This window comes from Mercenaria mercenaria, chromosome 4, assembly GCF_021730395.1.
Source record: "Mercenaria mercenaria strain notata chromosome 4, MADL_Memer_1, whole genome shotgun sequence".
Taxonomy (NCBI): Eukaryota; Metazoa; Mollusca; class Bivalvia; order Venerida; family Veneridae; genus Mercenaria; species Mercenaria mercenaria.
The window spans coordinates 17,103,357-17,123,378 of NC_069364.1; the positions used below are offsets into that span (position 1 = coordinate 17,103,357).

Genomic DNA, 20,022 nt, shown 5'->3' on the forward strand with positions numbered 1-20,022 from the left:
AGTGGCCACTGCCGTCTAGGAACGTTAACGTTTACCACAAGTATAACGTCACCTACTTGCATATCCCTGGTTTCTCTCTGCAACTTTTGTCGGGTTTGGAGGGAAGCTTTAGGCAAATACTCTCTGATCCATCTTTTCCAGAATATGTCAGTGTTGGCGCTCAACATGTCCGGTGCTGTTATGGCAATGGCGAATTATCAGCTCCGTCACGTGGTCACTGTAGGGAAGAATTATTGGACATGCACATATTCTGTGTGAATTTGTCTGCCAGGCATCCGAATGAGTCCATTTGCCAGTATAGGTTTACCAAAGCTAAACTGCTATTTTTTACAGAATTTCCATTGTTTAAGTGTTCCAGTTCTTGACGGAAGTTGCTCCTTTGTACATGTCGTAATGTCGCAAGTGCAGCGTTCTGCATCTCGACTGCGACGAGGTCTCCAATTTTTAATGTATTTTCCTCCGTTTGCAGTACGCTATGAATCTCTGTAACCAAGCACGCTCTCCGTAGTTTATTCAAGTCGGAGTAGTGGTTGATAAGGTCTTTGATGGTTAGTCCCGTGTACAATGCGGTGGTGTTGATTGTAACGTCTCTTTTCACTTCTGTGTCGTCGTCTGCTACATTGTATATCCGATTTGTTTCGTAGTCGAGGCCATGTAGATTCGTCATGCATCAGATATTCCGGTCCGTTTAGCCAAGTGTTGAGGCTGGTCTCATCGCAGGGATCAATGCCTCTTGAAGCTAGGTCTGCAGGGTTCGAAGAGGATTCAACATAACGCCACTGTTCTGGACTTGTCATCTTGTGGATGAAGCATAGTCTGTTTCAACAAACGTTTTGAAACGTGCGGTGTTGTTTATATAGCCTAGAAGGATCATAGAGTCTGTTCAGAAATCTACCCGGTCAATCTTTTAAGTCAAGTTCGTTCTTCAATCTGCACGGCAATGCCAAGCGACAGGACACTACGGCTCAGCACAGCTCCAGTCTGGGTATAGATGACTGCGTGTTCGGGGCGAGTCGGGATTTACCAAGCACTAGACTGCAGACGGTCCTATCACGTTGATCTGTGAGGCGTAAGTAAGCGCATGCGCTGTAGTCCGTCTCAGTCTGAAACATCGCTGAACACGTGCAAGATGTTCTTAAGTATGTTGGTACCATCGGTTTATCCGAATACTCTCCAAACGAGGTAAGGTTTATAGCTATCGTTGCCAATCTTTGTGCTCCTTCTGCGGTATTACGCCGTCCCAACCTAACTTCTTCCTGCAAGGATCCTGGACGATAACTTTCGCTCGTAACGTCACTGTTGCTACAAGTCCAAGAGGATCAAATATCGCAATGACTATGGACAGAATTCCACGTCTCATCAGAGGCTTATCTGCTATCTTGATTTTGAATGTTATTTCATAGTTGTTGACTTTCCAATTAACACCTAATGCGCGTTCGCAAAGAAGAATATCATCAGGGTCGAGGCTAACAACCGTATGTGCACGTTCTGATTCAGGAATAGTATCGAGTACTTGTCTGTTGTTGCTGATCCACTTCGTTAGTCTAAAGCCTCCCATTTGCATTAGTGACTGTATATCCACTGCTAACATCGCGCTTTCTCTTCCGATGCCACAGATTTCAAACAGTCATCGACGTAGAAGTTTCTGTTAACGTTATCTACAACTTCAGCTGGGAATTTTTGCGTTGTCATCAGGCCACCATTGGAACCGAAGCGCGTCACAGTCTGCCTCGCAAACGCGTTCTTGATGGAACATTGCCTCTTTTTTTGGCAGCAATGGCCATCTTTTCCTGACGAAATCGGATAAGTACTCTAACCAGACTGTTCATCATATAAGGACCTTGTAGGAGTTGACATTTCAATGAGGCGTCCAAGTATTTCGTGGCACAGTCAAATACCACACGGACCTTTCCTAGTTTGTTCACTTTCGTCACGGGGTGATGGGGTAAGTATCATATTCGCTTGGAATCTGTATCTTTGTCTTCTACTTCCATGGCATACCCTTTGTTAATATAATCTGTGACGGTCTTGGTATACATTCCATGTAATATTTTGTAGTGTGAAAGTTTTATCTGCAATTGATTTAGACATGCGTGTGCCATTGCCAAATTATTTGGTAGGGTAACATCGTCCGCTCGCCAAGGTAGTCCCGTCTCATAGTGACCGGCTACGTGTGAAAGGGTTGACTCCATATTACCTAACGCCCTCTTTTCTTTAACTTACATCGACTTTCTTTTGCAGTGTGACGCGTCCTTAAAGTCTGAAGCCCACATATGTTCTAGCTGTTGTTGTTATATAACGTCACTGGATTGGCCAAAATGTATATTTGCTGTTTTTCTTACATTATCTGTTCCGTTCTACGCCGGTTTGAGGGACTGATCCACGAACTGCCCACCCTAGTCGCGTCCTTACCGCATACGGCTCATGGCTGCGTCCAGTGCGCAACTCCAGGGTAATGTGTGCTTCTGGGTAATCTGTACCGATAAGTAGCATGACTTCGTTGACTGCAACGTGGGGAATCTGTAGGTCGGCCAAATGTGTTTTAGCGCAAATTCCCTCAGCTGTTGCTGCAGAACGTGTGGAGATTTGCAACTGCTTCACTATCCAAACTTTACTGAGCTGAATATCGCCGCCATTTCCGGAAACTGGACTTGCACTGAGGTCTGCTTTCTTTCCATGGATTGTATTTCCGGTCGGGCTTACAGTCGATATCTGGAACATAACGGGCCTGCTGGACACATTCAATTTCTGGATCAGCCTCTCATCGCATAGCGTTTTGTCAGCAACCTCGTCGAGCAGAGCGCAAGTTTGACAAAAGTAACCGTTTCCTTAACAGTTACAGGTATGATCCCCAAACATGTTTTAACAAATGAACCATTTACAGCAGCACAGTAAGACGAATGCTGCGTTACATCGTTATCAGAAGGTGTTTGGACTAAACAATATAAAGGTGAATGGCGTTTAATGGTACAATCAGGTACAGTGCACATTTTCTCTCTCCTACATTGGTAAAACACATGGTTGCGTTTGAGGCATTGTAACACAATTTAGACTTGACAACATAGCTCTTTCTATCTTCTAAAGACATATCTTTGAACTTATTACATGAGGCTAAGTCTGTTAATTGTACAATAGTATTTTTAATCGTATGTAGGCCTTTGATTTTCTGTGTATGTAGAAAGGGTACTTTACTTTTTATAACATTTTCCGACGGACCATGAGATGGTTTACTGACTCAAACATTTTCTTTTACTATATCAATGCCGTACACTGAAGTAACGACACGTGATCGTTCGTCTACAAATTCAGTCAAATCCAAAACGTTTGGCTCTCTACCTGACTCAAAAATATAGTTTGCTATCTCTGCCCATCTCGACCTTAAATGCATGGGGAGATGTCTAACAATCTGCCTCAAATTCTCAGAGTTGTCTATATTTGAAACAAACCCTAGTTGTGATAGTGTGATTTGGCATTTTTGCATATTTAATTAGACAATTCACCAACATCAGAGGCCTTAATTTGAGGACCATGTAACAATTTGTCAACGCGACTTCTTGCAATAGCATGCGATCTACCATATCTAGACTGCAAAATTAGTGCGGTAATAACCTACATCCGAGTCTAACAAAAAACAATATTCTTTACATGACTTTGCCTCACCGGTACAATATTGTATAAGGTAGCTTAATCTTAGTCTACAATCACTTACTTTTCACTGTATGTTCGTCTCAAATTTGTTTATGAATTTGCAATAATCAAGTGCAGAACCACCAAATGGCAATAGCTCAGGTTTTGGCAAGTGAAACCCATCTTGTAAGATTGAAGTTTGTCTCTGGAAGCATTGTTTCCGCCGTCTTGTAATATTGCGGCGTCGCGCCTACCGGAAGCTACGTCTGTAGCGTCCGTGGAACCCGTATGACAATCACGTGATAAATAACCTCCAGCTATCCTGTCAGCGGGCGCTCGGTCCTGCAATCTGTCTTGCACGAATGCTAGCTTGCCTTCGTCCGATCTGCGCATGTAGCTGCTGGACCGTTCGTTACCAGAAGTGAAGCGTTGAACTGTCGTCTGCTTCACGTATGTAGATTCTTGCACGCGCTCGCCAGTGTCTTTCTCAAATGCTTCGTGCCATACCGACACTTCAAGCCGTGCCTGTTCTAATTCAAGTTCGTACTCAAGTTCTTGCTCCTGGATTTCTATCTGCCGGCGCGCTCGCTCAAGTGCATGTTTCTTTCTAAGAGAATTCAGCTTCAGTAGAGCAATCATACGTTTAGCCTTAGCATTCGCAATTTTCGTCTTACACATTGATGAGGTGTTGCTACAAATTATTTTTTCATCTTCATTATTCTGGTATGGTGACTTCCATTGTTAATATCTTTCCTGGAATTCTAAGAAGTTATTTTTACAACTTTCGTAGTTTTGTACCACATTTTAACAATCAGTGGGTTCTGTACAGAAGTTTAGACACTCTAAGTGGATGTTCTTGAAATAGTTAAATCTGTAGTATGCGCTGGATTTTCTAATATTTATTCGTCAGTGATCCTCTATAAAGTAAAGCAATAATTGAGGTTAACAAATGAAAGCAAATATAAAGATTTGAATATGTCAAATTGTTTTCATTTCTATCTTACAAATTCTTAATCTAGGTGTAATATTCCATTTTTCAACCATTTACTTTGTTTGAATGTCGTAGAAAATAAACAAGCTACGTCAAAAATGACGTCGCGCCAAATTGCACGTCGATGTCAATGCATTCGCGCCAAAAATGAGGTTTTATTATATTGAAATAAATGAAATTAATGACATGTCAATTTTAGAATTTACAGAAATCGTACAGATATTGACTTGTATAATTCGTTTTATTTTTTTGCCGTGGCTAATGCAATCTTTTCATATTATGTATTTATAGAAAAATAGTAATGATACGAAATAAAATCATACTTACTTTCAAACAGGTTAGGTAAATCAAAAACAACATTTCGAGGCAGTTTATATTTTTGTAAAGCGCGTTTGACTGAATTTGCCAAAAATAAAACCGGCGCACGTTTATGCTGATTAATCCAATAAACTCACCAAAATGGTAATCGCCTACGATTTCATTGCCATAAATATATATTGATCATTTCCAACACTGAACGTCACTGTGATTCAAAAGGAAAAATCTACTTTCGTTTTCAATTTGCGCTAAGTTGCCTTTAAAACATTCACTGCAACCTATCGTTTTCAGACGAGTCAATGTGAAAATAAAGCACAGATACAGACAATAAAGATATTTTTCATCTTAACATTGACCATCAGTCGTTCTTGATACAAGAGAATTGTTGGATGTAAACTAAAAAGGACTTGCGCGCGTTTTGGTGACATATATCTACATATTTTAACGAAATAAATTAATTTAATTATTTTCGCAAAAAAGGGAAAAAATCCTTACCGTGATTTCCGCTCAAAATAGTGTCTGGTCATCGTGAAAAATAGTGCCCAATATCCTTAGATCTACAAACATCATAAATAACCAGTTGAATATAAATACCTTTAACCGTATACCTACTTTTTTTTTAAATGTACCCGGGCCCTCAAGCTGACACTTTAAGATTTTTACATTAACAGAAGCTCAACTCACTTTTCCATCCGGGCTATCCGCTACATGTGAGCTACATAGTAGTCTGCCCTTGGTATACGATACAGACACTGAGGTTCCAAGGGTACTTCTGGAATTGTAGACAGCAACCCTTTTTTCAGCAAGTAAAGGAGGGAAAATATAGAAACTTAGGCGAATATCAGTTGTGAGGCACTTGATTGCTCTGCTGGTCCGGTAAAAATTGATATACAATATTCCTCTCGTTGCAGATGCAAAGTCAAATGCTCCGTCAACTAATTTGTGAACTGATTCTGAAATATGTCTCTGTTAAATGTTCCAGTAAAAGATCGGCCGGATTCACTGGTAAGTATATCCATCTAGTTCAGAGTTTGAGAAGATAATGAAACCACCTTTTGTCTGCATTTTCATAGATTTTAAAAGTGTTTTTGCACATTGCACCCTTTAGCCTTTTTGCTGGTTTGGTCAATAAACTGGATAATTACCTTGTATTCTCCTTCAATATTTTTTCAGACCAATTTCCCGGTGGAATGAAACTTTTTTGGAAACTGTAAATCTCGAGTCTTCTACTACAATAACTGCTACAGCGGCAATGTAACGAGAGGGTGCTGATGTTTAAGGGCGCCCTACACGGGACAGATCTTCAACCCTTGATTCTCAGTTATTAAATAAGATAAACAATCTATTAAAAGAAGTTTTGGGAGAGAAAAACGCATCTTTATGTTGGATCTAATTTTCTTCCTATCTGGAGTCTCCGTGCTATCTGGAGTCTCCGTGCTCAGGATAAAAGAACACTAGTTCATACTAGTGAGCTGTGTTAAAACGGCCGTTACTCATCTATGACAAAACCAACGATGCTGAAACTTTTTATGTACATGGCTATTGCTACCACCAAAAACCTAATTATAATGTAATAGTTTCTATGAAGCGTGTTAGTCTCAAGAGTTCTGAATCACCCTCTTACAAAATATATGGACTCCATTTTATGGCAATATAAAAATGTTACATATCGCCGAGAAGAAGTCCAACTAAAAAGAGACATTAAAACAAATCACTAAATATTATTTAAGTGAAGCCATATATAAATGTTGACATTCTAAAACGAATATCATTGCGATTTTGAGCTGAATTAATATTAGGACCATATGTTGAAAACGGGATTTATTAAACCTGGTTTAAATGTTATTTTTCAAATCTTATTCTTCATCAGATAATATGGAGTGACCTTTTGCTTTTTATAGAAATACGAGAAACCGACTTCAATTTATGGACCTAAATGGAATGCGAGATTGGTGTCTGACGACGTTATAACAGGTAAAAAGGAACGCATAATACATTTTGTCTACTGAAAAAGGAGAACAAAGTCATAATACTCATTTTGCAATTCTACTAATGAAATTTTATGTCATACTTACAACCTAGAAATTAAACATTTCTCTCCAGCAAATGTCTTTTTCTGTCATTGAGATTACGTTTTTCTTCTTTTATATGGTTATCTGATAAAGTATTATACAAAGAGTTATGTGAATCAATTTGAAGCAGTTTGGTAGTTCTTGATATGAATATTTGATATTCCTCTAATGATTGACTAAGTATCATCTGTCCTGCTCCGTCGAAGTGCTCTTGAATGTGTTTCTCTTGGAGGTCGGGCTTCTGCAAAATCGTTAATTACATGCGTTAATGTAGTTAAAAATAGTTGTGTCTATACATCTTTACCTGAGCAAATGTTTTCCTCGGATTTCTTTAGTTTATGTAAGAGGTTCACCTGGTGTGGAGAAATTTTATTTACACTTTATTGTCATAAAAGAGCATAGTGGGATGTAGCATCAGTATATACGTTTAAGATTGCCGCTGACTGTTCCAAGACGGTACACAGATCTGTTCCTTTTTCATGTGTGTTTGATTCTGTTTTTACTAAATTAAATGTGGTTTTGTTGTTACATGCCGTTTATATGTGCACGTGCTCTATCGCTGTGTTCTTGTATACATGGCCACACATACAACTATTGCTATGTAGCTTGCTGCACTGACGACTGCATCCTTTGCCTTTTACTGTTGGACTTGTCGTTGTTTTAAAGGTATAAGAGATTCAAACTTAAAAAAATTCAAAGATATATAGTAAATGCTTCTGCATTTACATCAAAGATTAAAAGATTCAAAGATTATGAATTTAGTCCGCATGTCAAAGTAAATTATAGCATCTGTAAAGTTTAGAAAGAAAATTGATAAAAGTATATTATACACGGCCACTGCGAGTTGTACTCAACTCGTACAGCTTTTTTTTGTTGATGCTGTAAAGGTATCGCTATTCATATATTCGAAACTAAAATTAAATATTGGCTATATGGAAAAATTGTAATGTCACTTTGTTAAAGATCAATAATAACTTTCTGTCTGAACACCAAATACAGCATCTTATGCGTACAATTTTTAATACTGACTCAAAGTAAGCACAATCGTCAAAGAGTATACACTAAAGTATCTAACTACATAGACTAGCCACTAGACTGATAATAAATATATTTCTACATTGACCCCTTTTTGTCGATTTTAATTCCCTAGAGACAAAAGTTAGTCTATTTTATAGATTTTCACAGAGGAATGATGTTAAAATTATCATATATGATATTGGACATAGGATATAGACTGGCTCAGTTCCCTACATTCAATCATGAAAATGTAAAAAGATGTATCATAGTGTAGGAGCTAGTTTACTAACTACATTCAATGTTCAGCCAATTGAATCCAAGGATCCAATACATCTTTCAAAAAATTTTACAGATGTATTTGCATTTGCAAATATGCATAACATAGGCAAGTAAAGAATGCTGTGTCTGGTCTTTAACGAAAACTAAAGGAAACTCCTGTTATTCAAGACATGTACGTAACAGCAGTTAATTCCTTGAAAATGTAGTTAGAATACAGAATTCACTTATACCATTTTATAACAAATGTTAATTATTGTTGATACGTATTGAAATGAATAATACTAGGCGAAGTGTTTTCCTGCAAAGATATATATCGTTCTAGTTTACAGAGTATTCAACAATTCTACAAGAGCAAAACCCTTGAACTGCAAAAGTGACATTCCAGAGATGCATTGAAAAAAAAAATACAGGCAATTATTATCATGTTAATTGTCAATGGGCAAACAATGAATTAAAGAATCATCATTTTGTTCGGACAAGGAAAGGAACCAAAAGCCGTATAATTTTATTTGTATAACCTGATCTTAAATGCGTATCGTGAATTATTTTTATACAGTGTGTTCTACTCAGAGAGCTGCAAAACAAATTAAATTTGTTCTGACCAGTTTCAACTTGTGAATCCCGAATTACGAAATTGTAGCAATTATTTTAGTAAAATCAATGTATATATTTGGCAATGAATTATTTCTTTCCATGCTGCAAAATCCAAATTACATATTGCCTTTGGTTTTATAGTTGATTAAGTTTTATGAAACAAACAGAGAAAACAAAGATTCCGTAATCAATTGTAATTTTATATTTTAATTGTTACAATTTTCATTGAGCTACATATGTCTTACTTTATTTTTATTTTTTTAAAAGGCAAACAATTTTCACCATATTTCTTTCGTTTCATAAAAATATTTGCTAATCCTTTTTCTTAATTTGAAATTTTAAAGGTCTTTCAGAAAGAGGTACTTCTTTAATTCCGACTTTTGTAAAGTAAGTACTTACGAGACAGTTATTCAACTATTACATATTAATCGTAATTTAAGTACAGCTTTCGCAGTGTTATATAGCCCTACAAATGTGAAAATGATCGCATATTACGATTACTCATTAATCGAGATAATATATGTTCGTCTGGACTACCAGTACCCACTTAATTCACTAGTGAAACAGAGCCTTATTTATGAATTTATTAACAAAAACAGCGTAATAAATTGTACTTAATGCACGAAATGTGCGGGCACAATATAAATACGTATTTCACACAATGCGCCAATTTCAATAGAATTTTTTTTCTGAAAGAGTTCTTTGCAAGTCAAGCCTTTATTTTGTGCATATAAACGCACTAATTCTTCGCTTTATATTATAATAAATCATTTTGTGAAGATTTGTTTAGTAATTGTAATTGTTATTGACCTTAATGTGAAGATCCTACTTCGAGTTCTATGTGGTCTGATTTGCTAATGTCTAATGCGGAAGAATGGGGAAGATTAACCTAGATATTGCGTGTCATTTTTAATCCGGACACGTCTCAGACATCTTTAAAGAGACAGTGCGTCAGACCCTTCAGACAACGACTTCCGGCTGTAAATACAGTAAGTAGATCTATCTGGATTTTTTCAGACATTAAATTTACTGGTTTAACTTGAAAGAGACAAAATCAAACAATTGTAATTATCACATTATAAAGTGGGGACGGATTATCAAAATGAATGTACATTTGTATATATTGCTTTTACATTACAACACGTATACGGCACTGAAATCAATAAATAAAGATTTATGTATTAGATAATTGCAACTGTGATCTAGATATTGCAAATAATTTTGTAATCCAGCAATACAGTTATCATGAACATGTTCGAATACACATTCAAAAACGGCTATTTGGCAATCGAAAATTATTTTATTTGCCCAATGCCCAATTACAAAATAACTGTATTCTTTTATCTTTCCGTGATGTTAAATATACATGATTCCCATTTCAAAATCTTTAAGAACATTATATACATTGTTATTTGGTTTTACAGTTTCCAGGTAAAGTTTATGAAGTCATTTATCAAAACATATTATTGAATTAATATAGCAGTATGTACAGTAATTTACGTATTTAGTTAAGTTTATGCCTCATAATGTATTTGTACACTTTAAGAGATTTTAAAAATATACTAAAAAAGAAAGACTAAATAAAAAAAAAGATTTTAAGATTAAGTTACTTAGAAAGGGCGTTAAATTGTCCACTAGTCATTTTATACAAAGTTATATTGTAACTGTATTATAGGACTGATTTTCTCTAAGTTCAAATACAGAAAAAATTGAAGATCACTGCGTTATGGTGGGTGTAAGACTTCTGTAATTCTTAAATTGACGCGTTATTAATTTCTATCATTTTAATGTACAAATGTCATTTTTGGCGCTAAAGTATTGACGTTAATTGACGTGCAATTTGGCGCGACGTCATATTTACGTAACTTGTTTATACTGACGGCATTCAAATAAAGTAAATGTTTGAAACTATATTGAAACTGGAAATTATGAATTCATTCATAAATGTTGCAGATGTCAAATTCGGTAAGAGCGAAATTTGTATTATGTTTTTACATGTAAATTTATATTTATATTTATATGGAATATTATACCTAGATTTAGAATTTGATAGATAGAGATAAAAACAATCTGAGATGTCCAAATCTTTATATTTACTGTCATTTGTTTACCTTATTTATTTTTATTTTATAGAGAATCACTGACGAATAAATATTAGAGAAACCAGCGCATACTCGTTTTGACTATCCCAGATTCCAACAATTCTCGAATATTCGTCTACTTTGATGAAGATCCACTGAGAAGCAGTGACGATAAAAATGGCGGAATCTGAAAAAAAGATTTTCAAGGACTAAAAAGGTCTCGTTCAGCGCAAATCGCTCAGCTGACGAAACTCTACATGGAGCTGGAACAACTTATGATATCACATGACAATGATGAGCTTGTTGATAAATTATATAGGAAATTGTGTGACAGATTTAACTCGTTCAAAATTATCCACTTAGAATGTCTGGACTTATGTACCGAACTCGCTGACCGTGAAAATTTGGTACAAAACTACGAAAGTTGTCAAAATAACTTCTTAGAATTCCAGGAAAGATATGAACAATGGAAGTCACCATACCAAAATAATGAAGATGACGAAATTTACAGCAACACGTCATCAATGTGTACGACGAAAATTGCGAATGCTAAGGCTAAATGTATGATTGCACAAAAGAAACTGAATTTTCTTAGAAAGAAACATGAACTTGAGCTAGAGCGCAGACAGATAGACATTCAGGAGCAAGAACTTAAGTATAAATGCGAGTTAGAACAAGCACGGCTTGAAGAGTCAGTATGACACGAGGCATTTGAGAAAGAAACTGGTGAGCACGTGCAAGATTCTACATACGTGAAGCAGACGACTGTTAAAAACTACACTTCCGGTAACGAACGGTTAAGCAGCAATATCAGCAGATCGGACGATGACACGCTAGTATTCGCCAAAGACAAATTGCAGGGCCCATTACCCGCTAACAGGATGGCTGGAGGTAATGCATCACGTGACTGCCATACGGATTTTACAGACACTGCAGACGTTGCTTCCGGTAGGCTCGAGGACGCACGATTACAAGAAGGCGGAATAAATGCTTCCAGTCTGGATGTAGAGAGACTAGCTTCAATATTACAAGATGAGTAACACTTGCCAAAACCTGAGCTATTGACATTTAGTAGTTCTGCACTTGATTATTGTAAGTTCATAAAAAATTTTGAGACGAACATACAGTGCAAAGTAAGTGATAATAGACTAAGATTAAGCTGCCTTATACAATATTGTACTGGTGAGGCAAAGTCATGTATAGAAGAATGTGTTTTGTTAGATTCGGATGTAAGGTATTACCGCGCTAAGGCGATTTTGCAGTCTAGATATGGTAGACCGCATGCTATTGCAAGAAGTCACATTGACAGATTGTTACATGGTCCTCAAATTAAGGCCTCTGATGTTGATTAACTGTCTATATTAGCGTTGAATATGCAAAACTGCCAAATCACACTATCACATCTAGGGTTTATATCAGATGTAGATAACTCTAAGAATTTGAGGCAAATTGTTAGACATCTCCCAATGCATTTAAGGTCGAGATGGGCAGAGATAGCACACTCTATTTTTGAGTCAGGTAGAGAACCAAACTTTTTGGATTTGACAAATTTTGTAGACGAACGATCACGTGTCGCTACTTCAGTGTACGGCATTGATATAGTAAAAGAAAATGTCCGAGTCAGTAAACCGTCTCATGGTCCGTCGGAAAATGTTGTAAAAAGTAAAGTCACTACTCTTTCTACATACACAGAAAATCAAAAGCCTAGATACGATAGGAAATGCTATTGTTGCTCAGGTACATGTACAGACTTAGCCTCATGTGATAAGTTTATAAATATGTCTTTAGAAGATAGAAAGAATTATGTTGTCAAGTCTAGATTGTGTTTTAATTGCCTCAAACGTAACCATGTGTTTTTCCAATGTAGGAGAGAGAGAAAATGTGCACTGTTCCTGATTGTAATATTAAACACCATTCACTTTTACATAGTTTAGTACAAACAGCTTCTGATAACGCTGTAATACAACATTCGTCTTTCTGTGCTGCTGTAAGTGGTTCATATGTTAAAACATGTTTGGGGATCATACCTGTTACTGTTAAGGGAAACGGTTACTTTTGTCAAACTTACGCTCTGCTCGACGATGGTGCTGACAAAACGTTATGCGATGAGAGGCTGATCCAGAAACTAAATGTGTCCTGCAGACCCGTCACGTTTCAGATATCGACCGTAAGCTCGACCGGAAGTACGATCCATGGACAGGAAGCAGACCTCAGTGTAAGTTCAATTTCCGGAAATGGCGGCGATATTCAGCTCAATAATGTTTGGACAGTGAAGCAGCTGCCAATCTCCATACGTTCTGCAGCAACACCAGAGGATATTCGAGTTATATCTCATTTGTCCGATCTACAGATTCCCCAGGTTGCAGTGAACGAAGGCATGCTACTTATTGGTACAGATTTCCCAGAAGCACACATTCCTCTGGAGGTGCGCACTGGACGCAGCCATGAGCCGTACGCAGTAAGGACGCGACTAGGGTGGGCAGTTCGTCGACCAGTCCCCAAAACCAATGTAGAACAGAAAGAACAGAGCAATTAAGAAAAGCAGCAAATATCCATTTTGGTCAATCCAATGACGTAATATTACAACAACAACTAGAGGGTATGTAGACTTCAGACTTTAACGACGGACCACAATGTGAAAAACAATCGAAGTCGGTTGAAGATAAGAGGGCGTTAGGCATTATGGAGTCAACCCTTTCATATGTAGCCGGTCACTATGAGATGGGACTACCTTGGCGAGCGGACGATGTTACCCTACCAAATAATTTAGCAATGGCACACTCACGTCTAAATTAACTGAAGAGAAAACTTTCACAGAACAAAATTTTACATGGAATGTATACACAAACTGTCACTGACTATATAAACAAAGGATATGCTAAGGAAATAGAAGACAACAATTCAGACTCCAAGCGGATATGGTTCTTACCCCACCACCTCCTGATGAACGTGAACAAACCAGGAAAGGTCCTAGTGGTATTTGACGGTGCCGCGAAATACAAGGACACCTCACTGAATAGTCAACTCCTACAAGGCCCTGATATGACGAACACTCTGATAGGGGTACTTATCCGATTTCGTCAGGAAAAGATAGCAATTGCTGCCAAAAAAGAGGCAATGTTCCATCAAGTTCGCGTTTGTTAGACGGATTGTGATGCGCTCCGCTTCTTATGGTGGCCTGATGGGGACATGTCTAAACCTCCAAAAACGTACTGTATGCAGGTGCATTTGTTTGGTGCCACTTCATCTCCTAGCTGTACTGCTTATGCATTGAAAAGAACAGCCAGTGACAACGCAAAAAGATTCCCACCCGAAGTTGTAGATACCGTTAACAGAAACTTCTACGTCGATGACTGTTTGAAATCTGTGGCATCGGAAGAGAAAGCGGCGATGTTAGCAGCGGATCTACAGAAACTGATGCAAATGCGAGGCTTTAGACTAACAAAGTGGATCAGCAATAGCAGACAAGTACTCGATACCATTCCTGAATCGGAACGTGCACATACGGTTGTTAGCCTTGACCTTGATGACATTCTCCCTTGCGAACGTGCATTAGGTGTTAATTGGAATGTCAACGACGATAAAATAACATTCAAAATCAAGATAGCAGAAAAACCTCTGATAAGACGTGGAATTCTATCCATAGTCAGTGCGATATATGATCCGCTTGGACTTGTAGCACCTGTGACGTTACGAGCAAAAATTATCGTCCAGGATCTTTGCAGGAAAAAGTTAGGATGGGATGACGTTATACCGCAGAAGGAGCACGGAGATTGGCAACGTTGGCTGTCAAACTGACCTCGTTTGGAAATAATTCGCATAAACCGGCGGTACCAACAAAGTAACTATGGTGTACTGAAGAACATTCAATTACACGTGTTCAGCGATGGTTCAGAGACTGGCTATGGCGCATGCGCTTACTTGCGCCTCACAGATCAACGTGATACGACAGTCTGCAGTCTAGTGCTAGGTAAATCCCGACTTGCTCCGATCAAGCATGTAAATTACGTTGTACTTGTGGTAGACGTTAATGTACCTAGAGGGCAGTGGCCCCTGGGCAGGGTAACGGAAGTCCTTAAAAGCAGGGATGGTTTTGTACGTAAATGCATGATCCGTACTAGAAACACAAATGTTCTTAGACCGATCACAAAATTATGTCTTTTAGAAAGTGCAGATTAAGATTTACATTTGGCAAACTTAAGCTTTATATTTGTGTTTTACTGCAACATTAATATTTCTGAAATGTCCCTACAATGTTTAGATAACTTTATTATTATTATTATTTATAGGATTTATCTTGTTTACATTGACAAGTAATAGTGTTTATATTTTTATTAATTAAATAGTATGCCCTTTTATTTGGCATTATATAAGATGAAATGAATATACATTTCATGGTGGGCAGTGTAAGATTTCTGTAAATCTTAAATTGACGCTTTATTAATTTCTATTATTTTAATGTACAAATGTCATTTTTGGCGCTAAAGTATTGATGTTAATTGACGTGCAATTTGGCGCGACGTCATATTTACGTAACTTGTTTATATTGACGGCATTCAAATAAAGTAAATGTTTGAAACTATATTGGAACTGGAAGTTATTAAGACATTCATAAATGTTGCAGATGTCAAATTCGGTAAGAGCGAAATTTGTATTATGTTTTTACAAGTAAATTTATATTTATATTTATATTTATATGGAATATTATACCTAGATTTAGAATTTGATAGATAGAAATGAAAACAATCTGAGATGTCCAAATCTTTATATTTACTGTCATTTGTTTACCTTATTTATTTTTATCTTATAGAGAATCACTGACGAATAAATATTAGAGAAACCAGCGCATACTCGTTTTGACTATCCCAGATTCCAACAGAGGGTATGTAAAGAAAATCGAATCGTCCACCTGTCGTTTTATAACATAGTTATATTGTAACTGCACTATCGGACTGATTTTCTCGAAGTTGAGGTAGAGAAAAACTGTAAGTCACTGTGTTATGGTGGGTATGTAAAGTAAATTGAATCTCTTTCTTCGTATAACAACACCACTTGTTACTGGGTTCAGATAATATGAAAATTTTCCATTAGTTCCAATAAATTCCATTGAATCACGTTTTACAAGCCATTTTTCAATTACTACCAAGGAATAGATTTGACATATCAATTATACAATCAACAAGTTGTTAAGCAATGTCAATTTAGGATATGTCCGAGGTTGGCTTACAATACAAAACTCCCAATGAAGTCCCGTGTCTAAGGCTTTACTGCATTTCTTGATGTGTTTTTTGACTGATAGCTTTCGAGGCACATCGGCTTTTATATCATTCATTGCAGCGGTAATATATGGATGGCCTGGTTTTCATGGTAAATGTCACTTGTGAGATACTCAAAGTTGACAATTATTATATTTTCTTCTTTGATTACTGTGACGTTTGTAAAATGATTGAAGGACTAGTATCGTACTATCTAACTGACCTGTCAAAACAGGTTTCTGACTTTCATATTAATCTTATATAGGCGTGAACAGAATATAATGAAAGCCGGGAACAAGTTTTGACAGGTCAAATAAATTGTACAATATACTGATACTAGTATTGTGCAAAACTGTTACTTATACCCGCTTAACCAAACGTAAGTAAATGAGCAAATTATATCAAATAACCAACTACTGACGCTCTTACTAACAAAAGCCCTCACAGACAGAATAAGTGGGTTGAAATACAGTAACAGTGAACATGTTACAAAACGTATTTCTGTCCTTTTAAAAGTGTCGACCACTCATTTAAGAATACTGAAACAAATCTAAACGAAGATCCATTCTGAAGCCATTTGATAATAGTTATATGGAAAACGTAAAGGAAATGAAATAACACCTGTTTAGCATTGTAATTATGTGCTGACATGAATTCACCAATCATGGCAAAATAATGGTTAAATTAGAACGTAACTTTCGATCACATTACAGTCTGAGACGGGATTAAAGAAGTCCGAGAGAGATTTTAGATAGCAACTTCTGACTTCCTCAACAAATATTGATCCTTGTGAACAACGCAATTTAACTTTTTTCTGTACACTTGATAAGTTTTTAAGATAACTTCCCGTAATTATCGTTTTTCGGGGGTGTTTTAACGGGATTTAACCCACGTTAGCAAGAAGATCACGGGCTGTTATAAGACATGTTTGTGCGTATATGCCTGTCGGAAATCAAACATTTTGCCGCTTTAACGCTTCATTAAAAGATTTAGAGGAAATCACTATTATCTTATTTAGCTTTTAACACCACACTACCGTAAACGCCTCCTGTTTATATGTGTTATAGCATCTGAAGAATCCGAATGGCTGCGGGCAAAACCAATTATTTTGAATTCTGCTAAATGTAATAACGGGAGAAAACATGCGAAATCTCTACAATAATGCATTATGTTCCTGACACTCGTAGATATAAACCAAGTAATGTCCTATATGGTACATTTCTTTTGTAATTCCATCATATGGAAACAATGGAGGTATGTAACTCGTCAGCGACATAGGTTAAAGTCAATGTATACTCGTTGAATTAACAGTAAGATTTTCACTTACTGCAGTTATAGACAAACGCTCTAGCAGTAAGAATTGAAGTTTCATTTACAAATCATTATACAGTATAAATATTCTGCAGTCGCTAGATTTGTGTACAGATTCATTTAAGGGTATTTGTGGTAAAGTTTAGCAAGGTACAATGGAATACCTTATTATTGTATGGCGCTCCAATATATTTAGAATAAAGTTGGTCAATCTGGTCCAGGAATAAATATTTTACGCACTTAAAAGTTGCTAGTACAAGGTTATGAGACTGAATTATATGTCACATCACTTTCTTCTGTTAAACAAAGATCTACTATATGTAAACTGTGATGTGGGGTTTCTCTACTTAGATTAAAAACACTGGAAAGTATGAACACATTCAAGATATTCAGTGTATCTTTCGAATATGTTAATGAAAAACCTGTTTTGTTTGAATACAATGCGAATTCAGATTTGAGAGATATACTCAGTGCTAAAGCTGTATTAATAATGATTATGTTAATCTTAATTATCTAGAGAAACTAAATATAATGTTTTCAAAAAGCATTGTAGCTGATGTAACTGGCTTTAACTACTTACAACTAATAGGTATTGTATAGTTTTAGCGTGGTAAAGAATTGTCATTACATAAGTCATGATGTAATATATAACAACATATTGTTTTTGGTCATAGTAGGTACACTAATTTGCAATGCTTTATTTATAAATAGTGGTTATTGAATAAGCATGTCCTGTGCAATAATAGATGTTTTTTTGCAATGACAATTTCTTTAGTCTTTCTTAATTTGATCTTTCCTCGGTTTTTAGGTGTTAACTTGTCAGTTTGCCTAAGAGACTTAATGTGTTATTTTGTTTAATGTTCTTCTTCTTCTTCTAAATAATTATATTATTCATTAAGTCCAGTTTAGAATCATTATTTTATATGCTATATATTAAGTGCAAAAGCATTCATTTACTATTTCAGTTTATTGTCAGACAGGCAGTTTCAGGCAGTTTTGTATGACTATTTAAAAGTTGTGATTTAGTATTAACACACATGCCTTATATTTAATGTATTTGATTTAATGGTACGATAGTTTGTATGCCTCTTTTATCAATTAAAATTTTATATCAATAAAACATATTTTTAATTCTGTATAATTGAACTTTACGGCTTATAAGATGAATTAAAGAATACAGGAATAGGTGTGCTGCTTTCAAAATATATGTACATGTATATGAAAATATATTGTTATGACATAATAATTCTGATTTATATATTAACATTATTTTGTAACATAATCTACAATCTAATTGAAAGACGAGTAATTTATGTTAATAAGAGGATGAAAAAAGAATAATTCATTACCCACCTCACACTGAAATCGTTTTGTTGTTATTTATGTATATTGTTAAATAATCGTTTGTGTCCTGAGAATCGGTGTACTTTTATGTATGCTTAATTTGGTATTTATTTAAGGATGGTTGCCTATTAATATCATGCAAGTTTATGTGATGGAGCTTCTTTTTCCATTTTAAGATTGTTCTAGAAGTGAAACTATTTCTATATTTCGTTTACAAACAGAGGTCCATGCCTCCAATACTAGCGTTGAAAGACACAATATCAATAAAATTCCCTTTTCGAGGTTTTTAATGAGCAATCGTCTCTTATAATCAACTGCTCTCGGTTAAAAGCATATTGATGTTAACTGTTCATAAAATAAGATACTACATGGCAGCAATTATTTTTAAAGTAAATGACCTTTAATGTCTGCTGCACAACTCTCCTGTAAGTGTGGAAACGTGTACAAAAATATACAGTTCAACAATAGACTCAGGTAAACATGTATGAGGAAATTTATCAAGAACATCAGACTATAATAAGCTCAGTTACTTCCACATTTCCCTTTTATTTGTATAAATGCTGTTTATAGATATTGTTAACCTTATGACAATGGCATAATTCGTTTTTATTGAAAGTTTCATTTGTTATTTTTCTTAGATTATGTCAGTCAGTGTAGAGTATTGTTTAATCTACGTGTTGCTGACAAATAACTTGTATTTAAACAAACTCATTTTGATAAGTTTCTCGTTTTCCCAAGAACTGTATTTTGCGAGACGGTATAAAACAATCTTTTTAAAAAAAAAAAACAACTTTGTACTGTACTTTACATGTGACTGCTGGTGTCATGTATCATTAAACTAAAGATAATCTTACAATTAACATTTTGAATATGATAAAACAAGTCGTGGGTAGCTCTTAAAATTAACTTTATGATAACACAGTTAAATGCATGTTTATCGCGGTCAGTGTATAAGTAAGCAAGAGCACATGTCTTCGTCACTTGTCTTATTTAGTAATATTTCTGTGCCAGTGATAAATTGGACAAGGCTGTGTTGGCTTTTTGAAAGTACACTACGGCTTATTGTTTATCTTTGTTATCTTCCTCGATAGCGATTTATTATATTCATTCATGAATTGCCAGACTTGTTATTG

General features: G+C 36.0%; 2 protein-coding genes across 2 annotated transcripts; one reads left to right on the forward strand and one right to left on the reverse strand.

Moving 5' to 3' along the window:
* Window positions 1–1,195: 1,195 nt before the first annotated feature.
* Window positions 1,196–1,591, reverse strand: LOC123552693 (uncharacterized). The gene has a single exon (XM_045342432.2). It carries the CDS (start codon window positions 1,589–1,591, stop codon window positions 1,196–1,198), a length of 396 nt encoding a protein of 131 aa, XP_045198367.2.
* Window positions 1,592–14,168: 12,577 nt separating this feature from the next.
* Window positions 14,169–14,777, forward strand: LOC123552694 (uncharacterized). The gene has a single exon (XM_045342433.2). It carries the CDS (start codon window positions 14,169–14,171, stop codon window positions 14,775–14,777), a length of 609 nt encoding a protein of 202 aa, XP_045198368.2.
* Window positions 14,778–20,022: the final 5,245 nt, after the last annotated feature.